The 21,591-nt window shown below is 48.0% G+C and overlaps 1 protein-coding gene across 1 annotated transcript; it reads left to right on the forward strand.

Moving 5' to 3' along the window:
- Positions 1-876: 876 nt before the first annotated feature.
- On the forward strand, positions 877-20,613 carry DIPK2B (divergent protein kinase domain 2B). Its single transcript, XM_064703430.1, has 5 exons — positions 877-1,267; positions 6,488-6,752; positions 15,775-15,948; positions 18,093-18,381; positions 19,591-20,613. The coding sequence occupies exons 1-5, from the start codon at positions 1,044-1,046 to the stop codon at positions 19,929-19,931; spliced, it is 1,293 nt and encodes a 430-aa protein (XP_064559500.1). The 5' UTR covers positions 877-1,043; the 3' UTR covers positions 19,932-20,613.
- The last annotated feature ends 978 nt before the right edge of the window (positions 20,614-21,591 follow it).

A 21,591-nucleotide genomic window follows, 5' to 3' on the forward strand; every position in this document is an offset into this window, starting at 1 on the left:
GGCCCAGGCCCAGGGCCACCACAGCAACGTGAGCTGCCTGCAGCCAGAGTGCCACTTGCTCCTTTAAGCTGTGCTTCCCTGGCCCTGAGCATCCTGCCAGATACCCTAGCACAGTCCCCAGCACCCAGGTCAGGATGGGTAGCCACCAGTTTCCAGAACTTCCAAGTCTTTGTCCTAACAAGAACAGCTTTTGGTGTGATCACAGTAATCTCCAAGTCTATTTGAAATCTCTGACATTCTCCTGAGTTCACCCCCATCCCTTTCTCTAGCTTCTTTCCAGTGCCAGGACCATCAAGAAAAGACATTCCAAAGCACACAAGTCTTGCTGAAAACCTCATTTTCCAAGAGGGGCGTAGAGGTCAGGCTGCTCCATCAGCTGGGAGTTTTGGGAAAGCTGCAGGCTATCCTGATTTCTTTCTTTTTAGCAATCACTGCTGAACAATACTGTCTTCAAGAAACAGAACAGTGATGATTCCACCTGACAGCCTTTCCAGAGAAGGGCCAAGGAAGCATCCAAGAAGTCACATCATGCACCACTACAAATCTCCAGGAATAAAGCAACACCAGTGGTCTGGCTTCTGGTAAAATGTGCATTTCTGCCATGCTACTACTCCTCCCAAATAAATTTTTCTACTAGTGTCCCACGTCTGCCCTTTTCTCCAGCGACAGGATATCCTTCATTTGTCTGCACCAAGAGCAGATGAGCACTTCTTGGTGTTGTTTCCCAAGTCTGCTGATGGGAGGGTCAGCAGGGGCCAAAGCAGCTGCAACAAGGAGAGGAAAGATAACCATGGCAACCCAAGTTATCTGCATCCTCCATGTATTTCCTTCTCCCCACCCTACAGCATATCTTTCCCACCCAAACCTCAAGCCAATAGAGCCAGTGACCAGCTGGCAGGATGGGGACTGCAGCAGTGTCTCCTGCACCCAGAGTGTCCGGCTGCGTTTCAGGGCTCACCACTGCAGGCTGAAGTCACCAAAAAGAGACTGAAATCCTAGAGAGGGACAGCTTGCAAAAAGCAGAGAGCTCTCCACTACTGTAGATGGGGCTCTGGATATGCTGCCTTTGCTCCAGAGCTGCAGATCCATTGATGCTGCTCCTGGTTTTGGCTCTGGGCTGTAACCCCTCCACAGCAGCAGCAGCTTCTCCGCCTGTGCCCCACGTCAAACCCAGCTACAGCTTTGGCCGGACTTTCCTGGGACTTGATAAATGCAACGCCTGCATTGGGACATCCATATGCAAGAAGTTCTTTAAAGAGGAGATAAGGTCAGAAACTCAGCAGAGTAATTTTTAAAGTGTTCTGTGTAGTGATTTGAAAGCTGCCTGTTAGAATTTCCAAGTGTTTTCATGAGAAACAATGCAAAGAGCAACTTAGCACCCAGTTGCCATTATAGCACTTAGTGTTTTAATTAATGCCTGTAAGCTCATGCTTTGTCTCTTCTTTTAAAGCAATGCAAACGTGATCAGACTTCAGCCCTAAACTATAACTTGAAAGCAGGAGTAAAAGGCACAGATTTCTGTCTAGAGAGGGGCTCTGAAAAATCTCAAAGCAGTGATGGGGGAAAGGAAGAAATCAGCCTGTTTAGATTTACTGGAAGCACTTTATTATGAGCAACTGACTAAAGGCAAAAGGGGGTTTAGCTTTGTAAGCTCCCAACAGAGTATGTTAACTACAAACATACAAACATGCTATATAATTCTGTACCAGGTGCAACAACGTGAATGTGCAGAATTTCACGTTTTAACTAAGATCAAAAGTGATCTAAACCTGCCTGAGGCATGAGGACTTCTGCACATGAGGTTACCCACATGCTTGAAAATAGCACGCAGCTAAATTACTGGTACATTTTGGGGAGATTTGTGTGAGAACTTGAAGGCAGAAATTGCATCTGCCTCGCTGTTGATGAGACACACACTGTCCAAGTGGTCATTGGACCAATCCAATCATTTTTAAGCTCAAAAGCAGAGCATATCTGATGACAGCAGGGAAAATGTTGCCACTTGAATTTGAGGAAAAAGTCAAAGGCAGTGCTTGGCACAGGAAAGGTTTATTGGGTCTGATATGATTTATAGAGCCATATGCACTTTCTTTTATAGATATAAAAGCCTGGGGGAGAAGAAATTATTATAGTAAAATTGTATTTTTAATGCTATAATGTAAGTAGTATAGTATTAGACAAATCACCATTTTTATCTTAAACTATCCTATAAAACGCAGCATAGTAAAACCATAATGGTTTGTCTGGGATGGGCTTGTAATACCAGACATCCATCCTTGCACTGCTGCTGGAAAAAAGCAGCTTGTGGCTTTGCTGAGCCAGAGCACTCCTTGCTGCTGCACATTGGGGGTCCCAGTCCTTGTCACTTTGCCCTTTTGCATTCTATGTGCACAGTGACAGAGTGAGCAGTGAGTGAGAGGCACAGGGCTGAGTGCCCAGCCCAGCCTGGATTCCCAAAACGCAGTGAGTGAGACAGTGCTGAGTGCTGGGTTTCTCCCAGCCCAGCCTGGATTCCCAAAATGAAATGAGTGAGGAGCACAGGGCTGAGTGCTGGGTTCCTCCCAGCCCAGCCTGGATTCCCAAAATGAAATGAGTGAGGAGTACAGGGCTGAGTGCTGGGTTTCTCCCAGCCCAGCCTGGGTTCCTGTCCCAAAATGCAGCGTGGGTTTGCAATCAGCCCAGCATGCTCAGCTGGCTGATGGGCTGGTGTGCATCTGCAGGGGCCAGGGGTGCATCCAGGGTAATGTCTGCTCTGCATTTTATTCCCTGCAGCACCACAGGTGCCCCAGCCTGCTGTATCCCCACTCACCTGTGCAGGGTTTTTAGGGAATTGCAGCCAGGTACAAAGCAGCTCCCTTTTGGTTACTCCCACCTGGCCACTGGGGAAGCTGGGTCCATGCAGGTTCCCTCAGCCCTGCCAAAAACAGCAGCAGTGCCTCTGGCTGTGGGGTTCCAGCTGCACAGTGGGCTGTGGGAGGGAGGTGCTACGTGAGCCAAGGCAGGAGGGCCCCGTGCTGGATTTCCTCCAGGGGACAGCAGGAACGGGGTGCAGGCACGCACAGGGTCCCTCTGGGCTCCAGGAGTGCAGAGCCACAAACATGTGGGAGCACAATTCTCCTGCCTCAGGGGACACAGAGGGGCTCCCCAAGCCCGACACTTCTTTTTCTCTCCCACCAGCCTGTAGCCGGCTTCCCACACACGAGTGATAACGTGGAGTTCTGCTGTGAGGCTTCGGGAAGGGGAACTTAAAAATGTTCTCCTGAGCACTCACTCAGCTTCAGGCTTTCCTTTGCATGGGTAAAACTTCTTCTCCCACTTGATTTCTTGAAAAACGAGGATTATTTTTTTTATTTAGGGAAATTTCAGTGGTGCTTGCACTCTTTGATCCACCCTCGTACCTTTTCACGTGTTTGCAAAGGTGTATGGCACTTGGGTTTCTCTGTGCTAATTCACATTGGAACATGCTTCATTAATTCTCCATCGTTTCTGGGAGCTCTGACATGCGTTCACAGTGAGAAGATGTGAGTTTTGTTCCCAGAACGGCTGGTGACTCATCTTGTGCTCTAATGTTCTATACTTCCCTTATCTTTGCCCAACTTTATCCATCTGTAAATGAGGACACCAAGCCTGTCTACCAACTGTACTGAGAGCAGAGTGCAGTGGAAGTTTTTTGTAAAATATCAGATTTTCAAAATACCGCAGAACTGAGCCGACCAAAACTATTCAAATACTTGTGCCAATGCTGGTCCTGAGCTTTGTCCAAAAATAATGGGAAAGAAGACTGAAAAAGCTGGAATGCTTCAATTAGAAGGGGATTCATAGGTTGTTTTGTTTTGTTTTAAGACTTAGCTTACTTCTGAAATTCCAAATGCAAGCAAAATTATTTTGGCTGAAACAAAATACTTCATTTCATTCAGGAAATAAACAAAGGAAAACTAGTTTGGATTTCTTCAGCATTTAGCTCTGGGTTGATCTAAAATCTGTAATCTATGACTCACTTATTTGCATAGATTTTACTGAAGGACTTAGAGGATTTGCTGGCCCTTAGCTAAAAAGCTCTGTACGAGAGGGAGCGGTTACAGCACAACTTGATGATGAATCCTGAAAGTATCCAGCAAATGTGCCAGGCCAGCGCTGTGCTGCCCAGAAATGATGCCAAATACAGACTTGCTGCAGCCCATGGCGGGTTCCCAGGCCAGGGTGGTTCTCCCCCCAGAGATCTGCAGAGGGAATCACTCCATCCACCCTCAAATTCATGCTCAGCCCTGGATTTCACACATCCATGTGCTGCTTGCACACGGGAGGTGCTCTCTGCCTGATATGAGCTCCCCTGAACACACAAGCTTGAGTCAAGTCAAAAGGCATATTTGTGCTTAACTTAAAAAAAATAAGAAGGAAAGGAAAGGAAAGGAAAGGAAAGGAAAGGAAAGGAAAGGAAAGGAAAGGAAAGGAAAGGAAAGGAAAGGAAAGGAAAGGAAAGGAAAGGAAAGGAAAGGAAAGGAAAGGAAAGGAAAGGAAAGGAAAGGAAAGGAAAGGAAGAAGGAAAGGAAGAAAGAAAGAAAGAGAAAGAGAGAAGAAAAAGAAAGAAAGAAAGAAAGAAAGAAAGAAAGAAAGAAAGAAAGAAAGAAAGAAAGAAAGAAAGAAAGAAAGAAAGAAAGAAAGAAAGAAAGAAAGAAAGAAAGAAAGAAAGAAAGAAAGAAAGAAAGAAAGAAAGAAAGAAAGAAAGAAAGAAAGAAAGAAAGAAAGAAAGAAAAGAAAGAAAGAAAGCCCAGAGCCATCTCTTCCCAGTACGTGCCTGGCACGCTGTGCCCACTTTGCAGATTAGGCACTGGGAGGGGTCCTGATGCTCAACAATCACAGCAAGGCACAAAGATTATTCTCTTTTCTTTAATCCTAGCTCAAAACCAGACCAAAACTAAAAAACCTAAACAAAACACCAACAAACCCACCAAAACAAAAAACCCAAACCCAAACAAAGTGTTTATTATCATGTCAGGTGCTTTAATTGTAGGGAATCTTCAGTTTCATTCAGGCAAAATGCCCAAACAACTGAAAAGCTGGAATCCACCAACCTGTTCTCACAAGGTTCCCCCACTTCTAGCCATCCTCCGTGGTAAATTTTTGGAAGGAGGCACATGGCAGGAGTTGAAAGCCAAAGCAGGGGAAGCACCAGGGTTTCACCCATCCTGGGCACCCAGAACTCAGCTGCACAGGGTCTGTGATGGGAAAGGGAGTGGGGTGCTGCCTTCAGGAGGGATCATCTGATCAGTTTCTGATTGCAGATGGTGGCTCGTGTCACTGAGTCAGTTATTTGCCTGAAATCATAGAAAATTAATCCTCCCCAAATTTCTCTGTGCCAATTTCCCAAATGGAACTTGAAAGGAACGACCAGCTTCAGCTTTCAGATTTGTTAATGTCTTGTAAGCTGTCTGAAACTCCAGCTAGGCTAATCCTGCAGGGAACCTTTTGCCTCTCCTGTTTCACTTCTGAGCTGCCGGCTTCAATTTAGGGTGAGATTAGATGAGGACGTGCTTTCCTACGCACTTGGACAAGGAGCTCAGGGCAGGAGGGTTCAGAGGCAGCGAGGCCAGGATGCTGGCCAAACCAAAGGTCAGAGCTGGGCCATTTTCCAAGAGCAGGTTACAGACACCCTCCCAGAGCAGGCACCGCGCTCCTCGGCTCCAGCGTGTGGGCAGGGCTGAGGGGGCTGCTGAAACAAAAAAGAATTACCCAATTACCCAGCCCATATGCTCCCCTCCTGTGCCTGTGGAGGGGGAGAAAATTAGTGCAAGATCTCCATGGCTACAGAGGTGCTGCACGCCCAGGGCACACACACCCTGTCCCCCTATCACACCCTGCACACCCTGTATCCCCATCACACCCCAAACTCTGCTGCTGTCAGGGAGGTCACTCATCCTGGCTGAAAAATAGTCAGGGATGTTGGGGGAAAAAACACAGGCAGGGATGTTGGAGGAGACAGGTAGACCCCTGCGCTGAAAAAAGCCACCACCTCAAAACAAGAGGTCGTTTCGATATTCCCAATTACATTTGTTGTTAGGTTTTAATATCAGGAGGGCCCTTTAAAGTGTCAAGTACTCCTTTTGTAGGACCTTTTCTCTAGAAAGAGGAAAATTTAAAAACACCAGGAATTCTTCATGAACCAAAACCCTGCAGCCCTCTCCCTTTCCTCCCTCCCTCTACCCAAAAGATCCAGTTTGGGTGTTCACACTTCAACCCATGGCAGCATTCATGACAAGGGATGGTATTAGTGGGAAGCAAAGAAGGGCTTTTTTACCAAAGTACATTCCCTCAGCTGATGGTTTCAGCTTGCTACCCCTGGGGCCACCCAGCCAAGGTGACCCAGCCTTTTCCACGCAGTGTCAGGAATCTCCAGGGGCTGGCCTGGAGGAGCAGCTCAGCAGGGCGGGCGCTGTGTCCTTGTGGTTTTTAACCTGCTCTCCGTGGGGCTCTCCCTTTGGTTTGGCAGGTTTGACACCTGGCTTTCTTCTCATTTAAAGCTGCCCCCCAGCTCCCTGCTCAGCTACTCGGGCAACTACACGGACGATGCCAAGAGCTGGCGGCTGGTGGACATCACCCGCCTGACCTCCAAGTACCAGCACGACCGGGCGGACAAGCGCATCTGCACCTCCCTGCTCGGGACCAGGAGCTGCAGCCTGGAGCGCGCCCTGCGCCGCACACAGCGCTTCCAGAAGTGGCTGAGGGCCAAGCGCCTCACGCCCGACCTGGTGCAGGTCTGTCTGGGGGTTCTGGTGCCCCATCACAGCTGGGGGAGCACGGAGAGAGCAAGGCCCATGGGGTTTAGGGGTGCGAAAATGGTCTTGTGGGATGTGGTTGTGATGTGCTGTTGGAGGGTGAGATTGGGTGGTGGTGGGCACTCGGCCTGGTCAGTGACAGTAGGGCAGCCTTGTGTGCCCCCAGCCAAGCCCATGTGACAAAAGGGAGAGGCAAAATGAAGCACATTGGCACCTCCCTGCTCAGGACCAGGAGCTGCAGCCTGGAGCACACCCTGCACCGCACACAGAGCTTCCAGAAGTGGCTGCGGGCCAAGCACCTCAGGGCCGACCTGGTGCAGGTCTGTCTGGAGGTTCTGGTGCCCCAACACAGCTGGGGGAACATGGGGGAGAGCAGGTCCTGTGGGGTTTAGGGTCTTGTGGGATGTTGTAACTCGCTGGTTGGAGGGTGAGATTGGGTGGTGGCGGGCACTCGGCCTGATCAGTGGCAAGGGGTCAGCCTTGTGTGTCCCCAGCCAAGTCTATGGGACAAAGGAGTGTTGGAGCAACGGGGGGTAGGATGGTTGGGACGGACGGAGATGAGAGATCTCTGCAGTCAGGTCATGGAACTTGTGGTTTATTGCAAAGGGCCTGGGTGCAGGGCCCTGCTGGGAGCTGCCAGACACAGCTCAGAGCAGGCCCGAGAGAGGAGAGGGGTGGAGTGGATGGGAGGGTGAGAGCATAAAAGCATAAGAGAGTAAAAGGCAAGAACTAAAAGGCAAGAGGTAAGAGAGCGAGGTTCCCGTTATTACAATACAATAAATCATCTTCTGTATTGAATATTCTAATTCTCACTAACCAATCTAGTACAAGATACAAATCCTACAGCATTTCCATACAGCCTATAAGAATCATTACATTACCATACTGTATTACATTTTAAACCCTAAAACCTCCTCTTTGGACCCCTTCTGCCAAGCTGGCAGGGTCTGCTCTGACCCTTGGACCTGTCTGCAAGCAGAGGGCATTGTTTCATCAAAAGGGAATTACCTTCAGCTGGCCACACCATTGTTTTCCAGTTGTTCAGTAACTAAGGGATCTCAAAGCTTGCTTTCATTTCAATCTTGCTTATAGTTTCTATATTCTCAAAATCTTTTGCCAGACAATCATATTTATAAGGCTTTCCTGTTTCATCTTCCCCAACAAAGGGGAGAGGCAAAGTGATGCCCTGAGGGGACGAAAAGTGCCACAGTTGAAGGCCAAGCCCTGACAGCCTTAGGTAATGCCTGTGCAGGGCTGGGATGGGCTTGGCCCCAGCACCAGCTCCTGGCTCCTTGTGCATGTTGAAGCTGAAGTCCTGTGCAAAGCCATAGCACCAGGTTGTAAGAGCCAAAATGAGAGATTTGGAACTCCAGACAGCTCTCCAAAATGCAGTTTATTCCATCCAAGAGGTTACAGCAGTCCAGGGTGGTGGGTGACAGAGCTGTGCCCACAGCTGTCAGCTCCAGATGCAGGCAGGCCTGGAGACCCTTTGGGTTTGGTTACAATGCATTATTTACTTTTCTTTCCTGAGCATCTTCATACAGTAGAACCAATCTATACCTTAACTTTTATCTATAGCCTATCATGGCTACTATAATTACCATATTCATGTTACTGTTCTGCAATCACTAAAAGTTAGTACATTACAGTTTAAGCTAGAAGTTGTTTTTCAGTTTTCTTGCAGTGGAAAATTCTAAGATGTTTTTTCTATTTGCAACATGGGCAGGCTTGTTTGCCTGTGCTATCTTTCTGCTTGGTAAAAACATCTTCTTGTTTGAGATGGATTTATCCTTTGCTTTAAGTCACAAAACCCCTTCTAACTAACACACCCTTTTCCTCCTTAGTTATCCAGTAAGACTGGCTCAGCAATTCTTTTCTTCTATATCAAAACTTGCTTCCATCTCTATTCCTTCATCAGACTCTACATTTAAAAATCTTTCTGCTAAGCACACATATCTGTGAGACTTTATTGCCAAACTTTCATCCTTCCCAACACCAGGTGGCTTCAGGCACGGGGGTAACAATAGGCTGTGCACACAAATGTGGTAACAGCTCCAGTGGGGAGATTGCTGCCCTTTTTTTTTCCTAGTTTTCCATCATGTCTCAGTATTGTGGGGTCTTGGGGTTTTATTGATCATAAATTTGTGCCCAGAAAGGCAGCCAGTGCCTTGAAAGCAATTTTGCTTTGGGCCAGGGGCCAAGTCAGTGTGGGTCTCTCTTGCCGGTGGCTGGCACGATGAGGGGCATGGGCAGCCAGAGCCAAAGCCTCGATTACTCACCCTCCTGCCATGCATAGCAAATGACCTCAGGCACAAGGAAGCACACTGCCCTTTCCCACAGTCCTGGGGTGTCACAGGTGAAGCCAGGACAGGAGCACGGTGAGTGTGGGTCACACAACCAGGTAAATGGGCAGACACAGCACAGGGCAACCCCCTCACCTCACCCAAACAGCAGCAAAACATCACAATAACCCCTGGAAAGGGCAGGGGCCAGGGTGAGGGTTGGATATGCACTGAACCAGACCTGAGAGACAAAGGATTATTCAATTTTCTTCCCATTCCAAGAGAGAAGTGACTGTGAAAAAGTGACTTCATTTATATTTGTATACAGGCAGCTGCTTCTGCAGCCACTGAGCTTTGGTGAGTGCTAAAGCTATGCTGCTTTAGTTCTTCCTCTGCTGGAAGGAAGAACTAAACTAACTCTTGCTCCTCTTCCCTGTGGAGCAGCAGCTTAGGAGAGAGAGGGAGGGAGGGAAGGATGCACTGGGGTTATGCCTGGACTGCCCAAAATGGACTCACCCAAATCCCTGCCAGTCTAGGACAGCAGGTCACCCTGAAGTCAGCACCCTCCACACCTGACAGAGAAAGGATTTTTGGAGCCAAGCTACACTGTACTTTGCTTAGTAACCTCAGGAGAGGCACTAGAGAGAGGGAATGGGTATCACTTCCACTCAGAGCATCCCTCACCTGAGCTGTGGGCAGGGACAGCTCCTTAGGCTGGCAGGCAGCCCAGGCGCTGCTGGGCACCCCTTTAGCCCCAGGCAGCACTGCAGGGCCTGCAGGAGGGCAGGCTGGGCTGCCCCAGGTGTTTGTGCCAAACTCTGCTGTTCCCCTGCTCCCCAGCAGTGCTGAGGGAAAGGGAAGGAATCCAGAGCTTAAAACTTCGATTTGCTGAGCTGGGTGAAAAAGTAACTGGAGAAATGTGGCTCTGTGGTATCTCAGACCTGCTGCAAAGCTAAATCATCAGCTGAGCACAAATCCCTCTCCTTAAAAGGCTCTTCATGTGGTACAGTTTTGCCTACCCTGTCGTCCCGGAGTCAGACATGCCAGCTGAGCTGGCAGGGCTGCACAAGGGGCACACACACATTTATGGATGCACATGTGCACACACAGCACCACCAGAGACTCTGCTGGGGCACTCTGCCCTTGCACCTATCCAGTTTCTCCCAGGAATTCCCTGTGCAGGGGAATTCTCAGCAGCAGCGGGAGCTGAGCTGATGCCAGCTCCAGGGCACCTCTGAGTGAGCCCAGGGCCAGCCTGGGGGGACGTGCCCAGTGACAAACTCCCTGGGACATTGCATCAACCCCTTCTAGCAGCTTTGTAGTTGGAAAGGGCATGGGAGGCTGCAGGGAGGCCCAGACATTTGCACATCAGCCTCAGGATTGCTCTGGTCATGTTTTCACAGTCCTTTGGTTCTGTAAATCAATCAGAGGAACAAAAAATGGAATTTAAATCCCTTCTAACAGCAGATAGATTTGAATACACAGAGAAAAATAATGATCCAGAGACCCTGGGACTTCCTCATCACCAAATTTCTGCAGCAATCCCTTTTTGAGATCAGGCATGTGCTCTGCAAAATGGCTTCTGGTCTCACACTGATCTTAATTAAAAAACAGACAGTGGCAACAACATTTCAGTCACACTGTGTGTGTGAGTCTGTGAGTGAGACCCCATCCCAGCCCTGCGTGTGGGGCACCACAGGTTACAGTGTGACCTCCCCAACCCATCCTGCCCCACAGGGATGGGGATCCCCTTCCTCCCTGGCCATCCCAGGGTGGTTATTGGTAACCTTGTGCAGACATCTTTTATGAAAAATCCTTTCCTTAGGATTTTTCCTCCTGAGAAGCTGACAGGCCTCAGGAACAAAATGTAAACAATGATTATCTGCTGCTGTGGAATGCAACAGGTGGATCTTTGCTTGGCCCATGTTGCATGTTTGTAATTAATGGCCAATCACAGTCAGCTGGCTCGGACAGAGAGCCGAGCCACAAACCTGGAAAGGGCAGGGGCAAGGGTTATCATTCTTTGGTATTTTATTCTTAGCTAGCCTTCTAATGAAACCTTTTCTTCTATTCTTTTAGTATAGTTTTAATATAATATATATAATAAAATAATAATTCAAGCCTTCTGAAACATCCTCGTCTCTTCCCTCAGCCTGAGACCCCTGCGAACACGGTCACAGTAACCCAGCAGGAGCCACTGGAGAGGGGTTTTTGGGGCTCCCCTTTGTCTCTGCAAGTACTTACCTAAAGAACTGCTCTTATGGCTCTGTTCTCCTACTCACCCTCTTCTCAGAGGTGTTAACAGAGCACCTCTCCCAAGGCCTGACAGGATGCCCAGGCTGTTTCACAGAGCTGCAGTCACGCAGTGCTGCTTGTTCTCCCTCCCCTGCAGTTTATCCTGTGCAGCAGCACTGGGGGAAGCTAATGGGCCCAGGTAATTCTGTCTGATAGACAGAGCACCATGACAAACCACAACGTGCTTGAATCACAATGACAGACCATGAAGTGATGTTTTTCCACTTTACTTCATCGTCTGCCTGCCCTGCCTGACCCAGCCAGCAGCTGAGCCGCCTGCCACAGCGATTATTGCGCCAGCCATAAGGAAAATCTTTACTGGATGCAGCAAAGTCTTCAGTCTTAAAATCCAGCCTGCCTCAGAGATGAGCAGGATTTGGCTCAGGCTCAGCCTGCTCAGCAGCCCCAGACACACACAGCTTCACCAGGAGCTCATCCCCTCAAACCACTCTGGGTGCTTTCCTGCTGGAGGGGCTACAAAGCAGGTTGGTTTCAGCACAGGTCACCCACTGGGAAAATTTACAGCCCTGCCTACACAGCACAGTCTGGAAAATGCTGAAGGCAGATAGAGGAAAGCAGTACCAAGGTGAAAATCCAGCATTTGCAGATGGATTCTCTAGGATGGACTGTTTGAGACTACTGACCAGCAATTATTGACCAGCAACTACTGACCAGCAACTATGAACCAACAACTACTGACCAGCAGCTGCTGACCAACTACTACTGACCAACAACTGCTGACCAGCAACTATGAACCAACAACTACTGACCAACAACTATTGACCAACAACTATTGACCAGCAACTACTGACCAACAACTACTGACCAGCAGTTGCTGACCAGCACATCATCCTGCCCACAGCAGAGGCACCAGCACCTTGGTTATGAGTCCAGTCCACATCTCTTCTTGCTGCACAGGGGCAGCAGCTCATTCACAGGTCCAGTTGTCCATCCTAGGGAAGGATGGACACTCTGGGCCTCCCAGAGCCACCTCCTGGACCTGCCACCTCTTTGACCCAGTGCCTCATCATCAGAGACTTCCATAAACCTGCTGGCAGTGGGGATGAGTTTCTCAGGGCTTTCTCACCTTCTTTCTTTTGGGAGTTAAGGAAACTCTTGGATTCAGATTGCCAGGAGCTGTAGGTGCTTTGACACCTACATCCAAGTGTTTCCTCCTGGAACCCATCCTAAACCTGGTAGTTTGGTGAAGCTGGACCCAGGTAGTGGCTCATGGGCAGGAGGTAGCTGTGATCCTGGTCTGGGCCATCTCTCCTTGGGCCGTCTGAAAAGAAAACAGAACAAGAAAATCTTCCACAAGTTGTCTTTACATCCAAGTTAATTCTGGGTGTGTCTGTGCTATATATGCATAAACTCATGGAGTTTAAAATGCATCCTGTACTGTGTAATAGGGTTTAAGAACTCTCAGCTGAGTGGAGGGAGGCTTTGCAGGAACTACCCACTATCACATATAGAAATGTGGGTATTTAATCAAAGTAATCAAAAATAAGAAGCTTTCCACATCAATCACAAACAATACATCAGGCTGTCTGTCAGGTCTTATTCTCTGGGGTGATAAGTCACTGCAAAGGACTTAAGATATTCTCAGATAAATCTGTATCTCCAGTGTTTTGAGTGTGTGTTCCTCACATTTTTCTTCCGTTGACAGTTTTTGTCTGACACTTTTACAACTCCAGCTCCTTTTCTGCTGTAGAGATGTTTCCATCAGCCTGCAGGAAGGTGAGACCCCTCTCCACTGAAACAATCAAGCAGGTGCTGAGCTTTATGCTGGTGACTCTCTCTTCTTTAATCAAAAGGCTCCATTGCCCAGTTTTTGTGGGCTGGGGCTTCATTGAACTGTAGCTGCACCAATGTTTGATGCAAAAATGTCAGCACCCAGCCCTCCTCCTCTGGTCCCACTCCTCCCTGGAACAGTTCCTCAGGAAATCAGCAGCCATGAGCCCCACGGGCATCACATGCCCACATTTATGCTAAGAGGATAAGCTCTGACCTCAGAAAAACCCTAATTACACCATCCATGCCTTCTCTGCCACTGTGATTTATGTTCCCACTGTGTACTCTTCAGGGCCTCAGCCTTTGTGTTTCAGACTCCTGGAAGCAGCAAGGCTTTCTAGCTTTGGCTGCAGATATTTGCATGCACACAGAGCTGCAAGAGACTTTCTCCGCCATTTATCTCTTACTTTACACGGCTTGTTCTGCTCATTTTTTATCACTTCTCCTCCAACGGGAAAGTGACAGAGTCAGCCACAATGTTCCTGCAAGTGCTGCAAGACAGAAATCCATAACCATCCCTCCCCATGCACACCTTCTGTGGTTTTACATAATTAATTGAGAACAAATTTTCCTCATAAGGCTCCTCCTGAGGAGAGGAGTGTATGAAGACTTGCAACAGGAACTGAGTAGAATTATTTTTGGTAATTTTTTTTTCTTTTTGGGAAGGAAGGTTTTTTGGTTTTCATGAAACAACACTTCAGTTGTGGTTGAGTTTCTCAGGTGGTTTTGACCAGCTGTTGGCATTTTGGACTTGTTTTGTGCAACTGATGGCCAAGGAAGGAGTGGTTGGAGTATCACTGAGGCAAAAAGGGATGCAGAGGAAGAGACGTGGGACATCTAATTCCCCCCTTTCCTCCTCCAACTGGGAAAGTGTGCTACTCATCCTTTCCATGTTCCTTCGTGTCTTTGTCACGGCTGGGTGGTTCAGGGTTGTGTGCCAGATGAACAGCTCGCACAGGAGGGGCTGGAAGGAGCTACCCCAGAGCTGCCACGTGGGCTGGGGAGATGCTGCGTCACATCTTTGCTCCCAGCGTGGAGGATGGCAGCGAGCAGCCTGAGCTCCACCTCCCCTTCCTCTGAAGCACATCTCCCAGCCATCAGATTACAAACAAAATTCAAAAGAGCAAATTTGGCTACTGGGATCATTTTTAATAAAGAGGCATAAAAAACCTGATTCTTTTCCCCAGCAGAAGCGTGTCAGGGCAGTGATTCTGTGCCATTGTGGGCAACCTTCCATACATAAACTCTCCTTGGCTTTAAGGAAGACTAACTGAAAAACAAAAAAAGGCCATTTTTGACTATGAAGGTATAATTTTCTATGCTGTTTATCCCAGCCATAGATTGCTCATGCAATTTTACAAGCAAAACCTCCAAATCTGAAGGGTGAAATACAGTGATAATTGACTCCATTAGCCCAACTGTTCTCTATTTGTTGCTGCTATTTACAAAAAATAAACACAGGCTATTTGGTTTTGATAGTTAATGCATGAGTTTATCAGAGAGAGAACATATCCTGTGCTTATACTCACACATAATGTTTATTTACATTTTTAAAGCATGTTTACTGACCTTAGCAAATAGTATTTCCAAGAAAGCTGCTCTCAGGTTAAGCAAATAACGAAGTGATCCGAAGATTATTTAACGAGGGAAGTGACTCACTGCTGCAACAACTGGAGGGCCTCCACCAGGAATGCCAGGGCTGGAAACCCAGGCAGAGGGAAGAGTCCCATGGTGTGGAGTGATGTGGTCTGTGCAGAGGGGAATCACTGTGTGATTTGCAGTGCCCAGGAATGGAGGCCATTCTTGAACCCTGAGATAGGAAATGGCATTTTTGGATGGCTCAGGTCCTCTCCTGGGAAGGGTGAGATGCCCTGTGTGCCCACATCCTTTGGAACTGTGCCACAGCAAGCAGGGGCACAGTGGGCAGAGCACAGAGGTGTGTGAACACCCCAGCATGACCCAAGCACATTGTTCTCGGGGGTCTCTGTGGTCAGGATGACCCTGAGATGTCTCAGACACTATCTTTTCCCAGCTTGGCAACTGAAGAAGGAGTCAGGATTCTTCTGTTCTGGTTTTCAAAGTTGTTTGTTTTCTGTTATCTTTAACATTCTTTTCCTGGCCTGATGAGGTCCATTCAGCAGGTCAGTCCGTGGCACACTGCCCACCTTGAGGGTGATGTTGTCTTTTTATACTGTAAACTACATGTACTTTATTTAAAATAATTTTCCAATACCTATCACCTAAGTTATACAGTCCATCTCTACTCTAAACCAATCCAAAAGTGCCACCATCACCCAGAAGATGGAGGCTAGGAAGAAGGACAAAGAAGGACAAGGCACACCCAAATTCCTCTATCTTGGCCTCTGAACCCTCATTCTAAAATCCTAAAATTCTACATTTTCATCCTGTGATAAATTCACTAACATTGGCCTGCAACTCCTGGCACAAAGTTGGCAATTGTTTTTTCCATGGGCTAAAATCAAAGGCACGGGTGTTCTTGACCCCATGCCAAGGTCTCCAAGGCCCCTGTCAGGTCTCAAGTCCTCCAGGGCAGAGGAATTTCCTGGGTTCTGACACATGGCAGTGTCTCGGGCTGGGGTCAGAGCTCCCTGCTGGGTTTTCCCCTCTCCCAGGGCCTGCCCAGCCCCTTGCTGCGCTGCCCGTCCCAGCGGCTCCTGGACAGGATCGTGCGGCGCTACGCCGAGGTGCCCGACGCCGGCAGCATCTACATGGATCACCTCACAGACAGGGACAAGCTGCGCCTGCTCTACACCCTGGCAGTCAACTCACACCCCATCCTCTTACAGGTACGTGCCAGCCTGAAACACCACCCCACAGCCCCTCCCAAGCAAACCCTTGCATGAGATGTGTGCCAGGCTTGGCAGCAGAAGAATCCCAGCCCTGGCCCTTGTCAGCTCTCTGGCCTTCAAAAAGTGTTTTTTCTTCTATGAGGTTGGGGGGCTGAAGCCAAGCAGGCTCATGAGGTGCTCCCTGCATCAGTCTGTGAGGCTGAGGAGAGATAGGGAACCCCAGGTGTGTTATTGCACTGGAGCGCTGTGAAATCCAGGGTTTTACACATCCCCAACACTTTTAAGTGTTAGGTTTGCATTGCTAATGCATTGCATAAAATCACAGCCTGTTTCTGGAAGAGAAAGAGTTTTCCATTTGTGTTTTCCATTTGCCTGCTGCTGGTAACTGGCTCTGGGTTTCAAACCTCTGAGTTTGAAGGTGGTGATCTGGGAGGCCTCACGCCCTTCCCCTGGACCCATTCTGACCTGCCTGGCATGCAGCTCCTCTCTTTCCTTATGTGTCCAAGGGAGAATCCTCACCTTTCCCCATCCCACCTTTAGTCCTCACTGCTGGTTCTTGCAACCCTTCATGATTCCATGAAGGAAAGATGGCAGTGACAGCATCATCCATCTCTGCTCCAAGGCCACTCTGCACTCAGCAGCTCACAGGGCTCTGCGTGGTCCCAGGGAGGGGAAATGGTGCTGGGAGGCTCCTGGGGTCATTCAGCCACCCCAGTTATGGGTCACTGGGACATGAAGCTGTGGCCCTTAGCAGCCTGAAGACACAGGAACACAACTTGAACAGATGAGAATAATATACCAAAGAGAAAAAGCTAGATTTTTGCACAGTTGCCCAGAATGCCTTCGCAGCAGAAGGGAGAAGTAACCTTAAACATGAAGCTGGATGAGTTCATACTTGCCTGGCAGGGTCTGAGGTGCTGGGGTCTGAGGTGCTGGGGACACAGATGAGCTTCAATGCAAATGACAGAAAGCCTTGTGCTGGCATAGCTCAGCAGTCACACGGTTTGGCACGAGCTGCAGGGATGCAGGAGCCCAGCCCAGGTGTCTCCACTGGAGCAAACACCCACCACTTCTGCCCCTGAGACTGCAAAGTCTCTTACAAATGAGCCTGGCAGTTCTCACCAATTAGCAAAAACTGCTTTAGCCTTACCTCAACTCCAAGCTGTGACTTCATCTGTTCAGTGCTCATGAGGGACCCATCAAAGACACCTAAATTTAGCTGTTCTGTGGCTAAAATTTTCATGAATCTGAAAACTATTATTATCTTGGACTTTCCACTTAGTCTCTCTTACAGAATAAGTCCCGAAATACCAGATTCTTCCTCCGTTACAAAAAAGAACCATAAGAAAAAGAAAAAAGCATACTAACTCCTCCAGGATGGGGTAGTAAGTACCTTTCCCAGCTGGATGGGCGAGGAAGGATTGCAGGGTGGTTTAAGAACCAAACCACAACCTCTCAGAATCTCTGCTTGTCAGAGTGACCCTGAGATGTGTACAAGCTTCTTTTTCCCAGCCCGGCAGTTGAAGAAGGAGTCAGGAATTTTCTGTTCTCATTCTCAAGGTTGTTTATTGTTTTTTATCTATAACATTCTTTCTCTGACCCACTGCAGGTCTGTCTGGCAGGTCAGGGCTGAGGCACACTGACCACCTCAGAGATGGTGTTGTCTTTTTATATAAAACTACATGTACATTATTTACAAGAACTTCCCAATACCTATCATCTATGTTAGACAGTGAGCTTCTACTCTAAACCAATCTAAAATCGCCAACATCACCCAGAAGATGGAGGCTAGGAAGAAGAAGGAAAAAGGACAAGGCATACCCAAATTCCTCCATCTTGGGATCCTGAGCCCCCATTCTAAAAACCTCAAAAATCTATTTTTCACCCTGTGATAAATTCACTATCATTCTACTTAAACTTTCTTGACTAGTAGTTCTTTGTATAAAGGTTGGTAATTGTTTGTTCCAAGGGCTGAATCAAAGGCTCAGGGGTCTTGGGGCTCGAGTCCTCCAGGGCAGCCAAAGGAATTTCCTGGGTTCCAACAACAGCCCTGCTGCTTGGAGCCAGAAAGGCACTCTGAGAGGGAGGCGGCTCCATGAACAGAGGGCAGGGGTGATCCCCCATTGCTGCTCTTCCCACAGATCTTCCCCGACGTGGAGGGCTGGCCCTTCCCACGGTACCTGGGCTCCTGCGGGCGCCTGCTGGTCAGCGCCAGCACCCGGCCCCTGCGCGACTTCTTCGGCGCGGCGCCCGAGGTGGCCGCGGACCTGGCGCTGCAGCTCCTGGCCGTGCTGCGCTCCATGGCCAACAACGACCTCAACTACTTCTTCTACTTCACCCACGTGGACGCTGGCACCTTCGGCGTGTTCAGCAACGGGCATCTGTTCATCCGCGATGCCAGCACGCTGGGCGTCATCGACAAGGAGGAAGGTACTCAGCGGGGTCCACAGCCACGCATCTGTCACGGGAGGGCTCGGGAGGCAGGGCAGACAAACCTTTTCCCTTCTGCCCTTGGCTCTACTGCTGCCTTTTTGTTTTATTTTGGGTTTTTTGGGTTTGTTTTGTTTGAATTTTATTTAATTAACCAAACACTCCTTGCTAAATTAAATTATGAGGAGTTCACGGAGACATTCACCATCAGCAGCTCCTGCCATCCTGGCTCGGAGTCGGGAAGGTGATGGATGTTGTGTTTGTGCAGTTGGTGCTTTTGTGGCCACTCTGTAGCTGGCAGCAGCTTTCAGTGTGCATGGTGTGCCCAAAGCTCCCATTTGAAGCCTTCCTTTTCAAACTTCTGCCACACAAATGTCAATATTTGCCACCAGAAATTTTGTAGTTTCGTTTGTTCTCAGTAGTGGATAAAATTAGACCATTCTTACCTGCATTTATCACATTGACTAATAATGGTTATTATTATTCATAACAATATATATAATTGTTATATATATTATTATAACAAATTAATATATTTTAGTAGCAAAATCTCCCTTTTTGTCACTTTTACATAAAATCAAGGGTTAGTATTCAATTTTCACAGGTTACATTGGTCTACTCCTTCAAGTAGAGCTAGTCAAAGACTATTCATCCAATAATTTAACAATTTCATTTTGAATATTCAGATTTTCAAAAGGCTTTTCCTCAGCTCACACATTCAGCTGAGTATTCAGAATATTCAGAAGCAGCTGTCAGAAAATTTTCCACTGGATTTCCTTTTCTTATCCCAGCAGCTATGACTGTTAACTTGACTTCAGCCAGATGAGCTGTTGTTTCAATGTAATGATTTTGGTTAACATGGAAAAAATTACAGGTCTGGCTATTTGTGGCAGTTTTTTGTAGGAGCTCCACATTTTAGATTTGTACTCCAATTCTCATTTTTTTCTGCATCAGCTTGACTCGACAGACTCATCTCCAGCTCCTCTGACAGGCAGCTCTGAAGAGCTCTGTCATTCAGAAAAATATACATATTTCAAAAGCAAGAAAATTGGCACACACGCAGCTTCAGCACCGAGTAATTTGCAGGGAAAGGTGGTCACATCTTTTAGACAGTAGCAAACCCCACGTTAACACAGAGGCACAGCTATCTCTGGCTGCCCAGCAGCTCACTATTCTGCTTCTAACAAGCGGTTTAATTGTCCCCAACAGGGAGCCAGCTGATCGATGGCCAACAGGAGCACAGAGACATCTTCAGCTGCCTGACCGCGGACTGCCAATCTGTGTTAGTGTCCTGCGCCTCCATCAGGGACCAGCACAGCCTCGTCATGGTGTGCCAGGAGCTCCTTCCCAAGCTGCTGTCGGGGAAGTTCCAGCCCCCCGTGCAGGAGAGCATCGACGCCTTCCTGCAGCGCTGTGCCAGTGGCCTGGGCGACGATGGCGGTGCCAGCGAGGCCATGGCGGAGCTGGCAGCGATCCTGAAACCTCTGCGCTCCTGCGACTCCCGCTTCGCCTACCGCTACCCCGACTGCAGATACAGTGACAAATACTGACACTGGGGCTGGGCCTGGCAGGGACTGGGGCGTCAGCCTCCTCCCAGAGCGGGAAGGAGAAAAACAATATTTGGGAAATTTAGTGACTACAAGACAACGGACAGGGATTACATCAGGTGCAGTGCAAAGAACCAAAAGGGGCCAAAACTAACTACACAGGTGTTGTAAAAGCAGGGGGGAAAATCAGGGAGGAAGACACAACTTGGAGGGGAAGATACGAGGGGCATGGCATGGATGCTTAAAAAAAAAAGAAGAAAAATCGTAGGTGGTATGAAAGCCATCAAAAGGCATGTCATTGCCATCAAGTGCAGGGACATGCACCAAAGCTTGCCCAATTGATCCCCATTGAAATAGCAAGATTTCGTTTCCCATCCCAAAAGGAAATTTTCCAGGGTGGCTGGAAAGAGCTGCCCCAAATCTGGGGTGTTCTCGGTGTAAGTGGGAGCAGAGTGCATGTGGGATTTATTATTCATCTGCCAGAGATGCATTTGTTACATGGGATACAGACATGGTGTATGGTTTAGAAATGGTTTATGGATTATTAATGTTGTCATGACTGACAAGGGGCCACAGGATTAATAAATCTCATTCATGTGTTTTGGCCTTGGAAGAGTTTCCCACGCCATTTGTTGAAAACCAGGATTCATTTTGTTGAAAGGCAGGATGCTCACAAGCAGCTAGATAGAGGATCTTTATTGTCATGAAACTTTTAAACTTTTTCTGATGGAGATGATATATAAATAATATGGGATGGATGGATGGATGGATGGATGGATGGATGGGTGGATGGATGGATGCATTTAAGACTTTCCCTGTGGCTATTTTTAATGTGCTAAGAATCATAGATAAATGGAACGACCAGATCAGTTCTGTACCATCACCCATCACATCTCACTTTTATAAAATTTTTAAATTTTATAACTTTGGTGACACACAGAACAGAAAGACACAATCAAAAGCATTAAAAAGCTGAAAGGTTCCATGTCTCTTGAGACTTTATTTCTCTAATCCCCAAATATAATTGCTTCTAGTCTTTCCCAAGTCAATGGACAGTAATCAGAGACTAACACAGGAATTTGGTTTAAGGTGAGGAAAAAAAACTCCAGCTCTGGGATGGGATTGTTCAGCAGATATTTTCACATTTGTCATGGTTTGAGCCTGGCACAGAGCCAGTGCCCCCCATGAAAATTCCTCACCCTGGTGTCTGCTGTGAGATGTGACCAGGAATAAGCAAAACAGGCTCCAACTTAAAACATAAAGAACACTTTATTACCTAAACTACAGGAAAATAGGGAAAGACTATAAGGAAAAGAAAAAAAATTGAAAACCTTACAAAAACCACTTTTCCTCCTCCCCACTCCCTGACTTTCCCAATCCAATACATTCTCTCACAAACACCAACTGCCCAGCCCGGCACGACACTTTAGTATACTCAAACTGCAGTTCATGAAGAGGAAAGGAGTCCTTCTTGTTCCATAGGCTTCTCCTGGAAACACACTGAAACCTCGGATGCTTCCTTGTCACTTCGGCACCGCCCGGGAAAAAAAAGTCCTTTTGCCGCTTGTGACATGTTCCTTCCATGCCCAGTGCTCTCACCACTGAGACATGGCCAGAGCTGCTTTTAGGGTTGTCTTTCAAGGATGCCTTGTCTCACTCCAAA

Source organism: Zonotrichia leucophrys, chromosome 1, assembly GCF_028769735.1.
Source record: "Zonotrichia leucophrys gambelii isolate GWCS_2022_RI chromosome 1, RI_Zleu_2.0, whole genome shotgun sequence".
Classification (NCBI taxonomy): domain Eukaryota; kingdom Metazoa; phylum Chordata; class Aves; order Passeriformes; family Passerellidae; genus Zonotrichia; species Zonotrichia leucophrys.

Bases quoted from the DNA above. Each gene is read 5' to 3' on its own strand.
- DIPK2B (XM_064703430.1), top strand. From the start codon at position 1,044: ATGGGGCTCTGGATATGCTGCCTTTGCTCCAGAGCTGCAGATCCATTG. The intron at 6,753-15,774 runs GTCTGTCTGGGG...CCCCTCTCCCAG, and splicing joins TCACGCCCGACCTGGTGCAG to GGCCTGCCCAGCCCCTTGCT. The intron at 18,382-19,590 runs GTACTCAGCGGG...TGTCCCCAACAG, and splicing joins CGTCATCGACAAGGAGGAAG to GGAGCCAGCTGATCGATGGC.